At 48.7% G+C, this 6,895-nt stretch overlaps 1 protein-coding gene across 1 annotated transcript; it reads left to right on the top strand.

Moving 5' to 3' along the window:
* The first annotated feature begins 3,075 nt into the window (after window positions 1-3,075).
* RTP2 (receptor transporter protein 2) lies at window positions 3,076-6,695 on the top strand. Its single transcript, XM_006925830.1, has 2 exons — window positions 3,076-3,291; window positions 6,182-6,695. Exons 1-2 carry the CDS (start codon window positions 3,128-3,130, stop codon window positions 6,693-6,695), a joined length of 678 nt encoding a protein of 225 aa, XP_006925892.1. The 5' UTR covers window positions 3,076-3,127.
* Window positions 6,696-6,895: the final 200 nt, after the last annotated feature.

Genomic DNA, 6,895 nt, shown 5'->3' with positions numbered 1-6,895 from the left:
CTCACCCCACTCTTTTTACTTATGTACTTCCCATAGATAGTTTGACTATTCTTCACCAAAGCTCTGCCTAGGATATTAAAGCTCTGAAAAAAGCTCCCTTAATACAGACTTTGGGGTGCCTAAAGAATGCCCCATAGGTTTTAGACCCTTGAATACCAGTAGGAATAAGATTGTGCCCGCCTGCAGTTGTTCTGGTTGCTGCCAAGTGATGAAAGAGCAGCATGAAATCTTCCTCGAAAGTTGTTTGTTTCCTGCACACACTGTGTGGGAGCTGGGAACTATTCTGGCCATGTGAGCATCCCCCAGACTCAGAAGTCACCCCCAGCCCCAAAGCCTGGAGCTTAGACCATGCTGCCTCCCAGCACTGCATCCTGGAGATGAGAAGCCTTCCTATCTGCTCTTGAGAAAGATTCCCTGGGACCTAGGATTTGCCCTGCAGCACATTCCATGGTTCTTTGAACTGTGGAGAAATAGGAAGACAGGACATAGCTTGCATTCCCCGGGAAATCCTGAACCACTAATTCAGTTTTACTTAACCTTCTTCTCCTTTTTTTTTTTTTTCTTTTTTGGCCCCAAAATGCCTGTGGGACAACATATTCCCATTAGTAACCATGGCTAGTTCTTCCCAGGACCGCAGTGGGTGTAGGGGCTATTGCGTACCCGCTTCAAGACCATATTTTGAAATTTCTGGGATGAGGATACATATAGCTACTCACCCCCAACTTTTCATTACTTTTATATTTTAGGCTCCACATTGACATCCCTTGTGCTATTCTAATAAGTAACATTTAAGTAATGAATATTTTACAAAAGTATTTATTAAGCCACATTCCATATTGGAGAGGAGACTAGTTCTTTTATCACCTCCCCTTTGCCAAGTTTGTTTGCAAATTACAGGTGAATAGTATTTTATTTTATAAAGGAATACAAATTCCTTTATTTTAATAAGTATTACCTAGCTTAAAAATATGGCAACGATGTATAATGAAGCTGCCAGTGTGTGATGTGGCGACAGCTGTTCACATTTATATCTTAGTGAGCTCTTAAATTGTAACTTGTGGAGCAACCCAGTGACGTTTGCAGAAAATTAAGGTATTAACTGTGTTCATTGTTTGCATCACAAGCAAGTTTTTTTTTTTTTTCCTTGAGAGAAATTAGGGCTGCTGTACAAAGATAAATTATATTGGTTTCTGCTTAGAGGGCTCCCACTCTAAATTAAACCTAATACGAGGCCTAAAGGGGTTGCATTATTTGGGCAAAAACAAACAGATAAGCTCTGACAATTCTCACCCTCTATCTTTTTGTTTTTAGTTTTTTATCATTTGTTCCGGGAGCAATGAAACATTATTTCTCAGAGATTCACTCCTGGCATGCAGCTCTAGGCTGAGCCATAATCTCCTCAATTCATTCCATTCCTGGGTTCCCCCATCTCACTTGCACTGGTAGCTGACTGCTGAAAGGGCCCCCAGAAAGACGTGAGCAGACCAGTCCTGAAGCTTTGGCCAAGTCACTTCCAATTTCTGAGCTTCGGATGTTCTTATTTCAATGTAAAGAGAGTAAAGAGATGGAGAGTACAATAAAAAAGCCAGATTTTAAAAAAATAAAAGATCCCTTCTAAAGCTCTTGGTCAAGGGCTCTAAGACATAGTTTTGTCCTTTCTGAGGCCTTTAGCACAATGCTAGTGGAAAACACTTCCTCATTCCCAGAGAAAATCCAATGGTGTTATCCCCAACCTCACCCCATGCAATAAACTCTTGGAGGCAAGTACCGAGTCTGGAACTCAGCAATGAAAACTGTCCTAATTCCCAGAAACCCTTTTCAATTCTGCATGCTCTTCACTCTATGCCTCCAAATGTCTAGGGATCGATTTCCAGGTTAAAGAGCCATAAGATGATTGCAGCTGGAGGAGGCCTTAAATGCAGATGCTATCTAGCACAGCTTTCTCTGTGCAGGTGAGAAGACCGATGACTACTGAGGGAAGTGACTGGATTCTAAGGCCACATACAAGTTGCAGCAGAGGTAGAACAACAAGCTGCCAAATCACCTGGTCTTCTTCTCTGCTGCGGATGCCTCCCTTGCTCTAGTGACTGTGCTTTCATTTGGGTTATGCAAATTTGGCATCACGTTCCCTCCTAGTCTCTAAAACATTTAAATTGGGCATCAGGAAGCTGCTGGGTACCCTCCTGCCAGGCCCCTTCCAGCAGCAGCTGAAGCAGCAGGACCCTGCAGCATAGAACAAATGTCCCTCCAGCAGGTGCCTTAGCATGGCCTGGGACCAGGAAGCAAATGAGTTTTAACAATTCTATGACTCTATGAATCTAAAATGTTATTACTGTGCTTTTCACAGCATGTTAAATTACATTCCACTGGTCTGAGATTCCTTGAGCAAAGAGACCACATTACTCCTCTTAGTCCCTATCTATGTGTTAGGAGATCAACAGTACTGCAATAAAAGAACAACTGTGCTTAATTTCAGAAGGCCTGGATCCGAGTCTTAGATGAGCCCCGTGCAGCTGTGTAAACCTCGGTTTCTTGATCTAGATAAAGGGGGATCTAATCCCTTCCTTAGACAGCACACGGGGCAAGTGACTAATGCCTGGCACATGATAAACGCTAGTCCTAGCCCATCAGGGGTTGTGGGAGCTGCAGGCTCTGCATCTCCCCACCCTTGCATCTCTTTGGCTCCCTAGGGTAGGTAACACAGTTACCACAGAACATGATGTGAAGATGCCTGGAAAAGCAATAGGGTGAAGCAGGGCCACCAAATTGTCCTTGCTTTCTGGAGTCTCCTGCAGGCCAGGGTGAGTGTGGTCTGAGCTGAGCCTCCCACCTTGATTACTTCATTTAGCCGGTGTTGCCACCCAGCCCTTCCTCTCAAGCTCAGCTCAGGGCCCTGAAACTCTCCTTTGGGACTTCCCTCATCCTCAGCCCTGGTTCTTGGCACCCGGCGCAGCTGCCATGGTAACAAGCTCCAGGGTGACAAACGATGTTGCTGGGTCCTGTTTCTTCCTGATCCTGTAGATGAAGATTTTCAGACTGCAGAGACCAAACTGCCCTGAACCTACCTGGGCTCTTTCTGTGTTCTCACTCAGGTGGAGCTCAAACCTCCACCCCTTCCAACAGAGCCATGTCTACCAGTCTGACCACTTGCGAATGGAAGAAAGTCTTCTATGAAAAGATGGAGGTGGCAAAGCCATCTGATAGCTGGGAACTCATCATAGACCCCAACCTCAAGCCCAATGAGCTGGCCCCAGGCTGGAAGCAGTATCTGGAGCAGCATGCCTCAGGCAGGTGAGAGGTCTGGGGAGGAAGGCCCTGCAGGCAGCCCCTGGAGCACAGGCCTGGGCACCTTCCAAAGGGAGGCAGAGAGACATGTGGAGCCCCTTCCTGGTGTCAGCTCAGGGTAAAAGGCAGAGAAGATCCTGCCAGGTGGATTGAAAAGGCCTTGATTCTAATCTCAGCTGTACCACTGACTCGTTGGGTGACCCCGGAAAGCTGTGTTCTGTCTTTGGGTCTTGATTTACCATGGTAAATGAAGAGCTGTAATTATCTTCAATCTTCTGCAATCTCCAACATCTAAAATGTTTTCTATTTTCATAACCTCTTAAAGAGTAGTGGGAACTTAGGGGAGGAGGCCCTAAGGTCCACTAGGGAAAGCTTTAGTTTTGGGATGGGGGACTATGCTCTGGTCCTAGGTCTGTTCAGTCAGCTCAGTCCAATTTGATGTAAATGTGAAAACATTTATTGTCAACCTATTATTTTCTAAAAACTAGCTCTACAGCAAATTAATTCTGTGCACTTGAGCAAGTCACTTTCCCTCTCTGAGTCTCAGTTTTCACATTTGCAAAACCAGTGGCTCAGTCAAGTCTCTTCCAGCTCTATTATCTGTGGGTCTGTGACAAAAAGACTTAGCTTTGGGTAGATCTATACCGCCCAGTGTCCCATACTTTATAGGAGCTGCAAGTCTCCCACAGTGCCAAGGACACATGTCCATCCGAAGCCTACATGCCTCTCCCTTTTGTAGACTGTCATTTGGGATTGAGACCACAGAATTCCCTGCCCAAGCTACCTGAAGCTCATCTCCAGGATCTGGGGAGACCTCTTCCGTGAGTCCATTGACTCAGGGACAGACAGTACTCCTAGATACCTGGCAGGCCAAGAGGTGGCTGTGTTCTGCGGGTGTGGACACACAGATTAAGTTGTTCACACATATTTGTATGTGAAACTCTTTGTGGTGCAACATGGTGCTGAAGGTAGGAACAGAAGGAGGCAGGCTTTGGGTGGGGAGCTTCCATTTCTACTCTAGCCCCAAAGCTTATAAATATTAGAGGGAACCTCTCTTTGGGACAAAAGACAGAGAGACAGAGGTTGGTTGGTTGGTTGGTTTACTTTATTCAAATCAATTCAAGAGACATCTGTTGGGCACCTGTTATGTGCTGGGTCCTGGCTCTGTCTCTGACTAGCTGTGTGTGCACAGAGGGTTCTCTTTCTCTCGATTTTGTCTCAGTAAAATGAAAGGCTGATAATTCTTAAGGTCCCCTCCTGCTAGGTCTGATACTTGGAGATTTAAGATCTGAGGTCTGACTTGAAGGAGAGGAAAGAACTCTAGATCAGCTTGATTTAAAAAGGTGTGGAAGGAAGAGGCTGAAAATGTTAAGCTCCTGAGCTGGCTGGTGGGAGGGGTGCAAAGGGCTGAAAACTTAGGTGCAAGTTCCCAGGAGTTTGGGGGTTGAGCTACCCAGACTCATGGATCCTTTTGCCTCAGGGCTCAGCTGGCCTATTCCTGGCTGGTGACCTGTGGCTCCCAGCTGGCCTCAGGCAAAGCTAGAGAACTGCTGCTCTGTGCTTATTCTGTGTGTAGGCTCACTTTACCGCTAAGCCTTGGGACACATGAACCTTGGTCGCCCACAGCTCTGGCCAGCATGGGGAGGACCCTTCTAGCTTGCGCCCAGTCAGGCTGCTCTCTCTTCCAACCCTGCCTTGGGTTGTGCTGGGTACTATTTTGTGCTCACATTGTCCGTGGGCTCCAGGACTCAGGAGCAGGCTTGGCCTCATCTCTACCCCACAACCTGGGGTGCTTGGTACTTGGTGATGTCTGTTGAGTTGAATTGAGTTCCTGATCACTGGTCATTTCCTCAGTCACACCAGCCACATATCAAGTGCTTTAGGGCCATCATGCAAGGGGCTCAGAGAGGGTCATCAGTGAGGGCAGACTCATCCCAGTGCGCCCTAGATTGCCTGTAAAGCCTCTGTAATAGGTACCTGTAAGAGGTTCATCTCAGGAAAGAACTGCCCTGGAGGTAATGAGTGCCCCGTCACTTAAGTTGTGCAAGCACTGGATTGGGGCTGAGGGAGTGGGGCTAGGCAGGATGAGCCCCAGGCCACTTCCCTCCATGTTCCCTGAGACTGAGACTCTAGGGACCCTGGGTTACCAAGGTGGCCTGTGTGTGTGAGAGTGTGCATGAGTGCACATGTGTGGAGGGAGATGCAGAGCAGGATCCACTTTTCCAGTCTCTAATTGCAGGGTGGAGAGGGATCTAGGGATGATTTGTCATGAGAGAAGAAAGTGTTCTTCGTGAAGGAGCAGGGACCAAGCCCTGTAGTCCTCTCCCTGCTGGTCCATCACTGATTCACTGGCCCATCTGGTGGATTCTCAGTGGTCTGTGCTTGGCACAGTTGGAGCTATCTTCTGTTCTCTCCAAAACAGGCAGAATGTGTAAGTGAGATGTGTTGGTTATACCCCTTATCAGAGTCATGGGAGGTCGGAGCAGAAGAATCCTTATTGGTCACCATCACCTTGCTTTTCACAGATGAGGAATAAACCTACATCGGGGAGTGACCACTGTTTAGCATTCAGGTGTGTGTCCTGAGTGCATCAGATTTGTGGGGAGCTGGGACTACAGGAAGGGAGGCGACAAAGAAGGCAGGCTAGAGAGCACAGCTGGAAGCCAGATGGCTCCTGAGCCAGGCTCCTGCAGGAGGCTGCTCAAGGCCCCTGGGAGTTCACCAGGAGGAGGTGGAGCTGGCCGGCTTGAGCTGTAAGGTATCCAGGGGGCAGTAAACACTTTGCTTCCACTTAAAGACCCGGGTACACAGGGCCCTTCTTTTCCGGACTCCTCCCTAGCAGGCTGCCGCTGGGAGGGAGGCCCACCTTCTCTATCCTTCTGCTCCATCACTGCAGGTTCCACTGCTCCTGGTGCTGGCACACCTGGCAGTCGGCCCACGTGGTCATCCTCTTCCACATGCACCTGGACCGCACCCAGCGAATGGGCTCAGTGCGCATGCGCATCTTCAAGCAGCTGTGCTACGAGTGCGGCACGGCGCGGATAGACGAGTCGAGCATGCTGGAGGAGAACATTGAGAATCTGGTGGACAACCTCATCACCAGCCTGCGCGAGCAGTGCTACGACGAGGACGGCGGCCAGTACCGCATCCACGTGGCCAGCCGTCCAGACAGCGGGCAGCATCGCAGCGAGTTCTGCGAGGCCTGCAACGAGGGCATCGTGCACTGGAAGCCCAGCGAGAAGCTGCTGGAGGAGGAGGCGACCTACGCCTTCTCTGGTGTCTCCAAGCCAAGGGCCCAAGAGTGCTCGCGCTACAACTTCTTCTCTCTTCGCTGGTGCCTCTTCTGGGCCTCCCTCTGCCTGCTCATTGTCTACCTGCAGGTTTCCTTCCGCGGCTCTGCCTTCCTTTAGCGGGGGCGAGAGGAGGGCGCATGAGGCTAAGAGTGGAGAAGACATCAGGTACTCATTCTGCTACAGATTCAATATATGATGCTGGACAACTCAGTTAAATCTCCGAACCTCAGTTTATTACTCTGCAGAATAATAGATTTGCTTTAGGAGATACTTAATGGTTCTTCCATTGGCATTCATGGTGATGGGAGAAGGGAGAA

This window comes from Pteropus alecto, unplaced genomic scaffold (genome assembly GCF_000325575.1).
Source record: "Pteropus alecto unplaced genomic scaffold, ASM32557v1 scaffold88, whole genome shotgun sequence".
NCBI classification, from domain to species: Eukaryota; Metazoa; Chordata; class Mammalia; order Chiroptera; family Pteropodidae; genus Pteropus; species Pteropus alecto.
The sequence above is the reverse complement of the archived record's forward strand: the minus strand, read 5'-3'. Positions and strand labels throughout refer to the sequence as shown.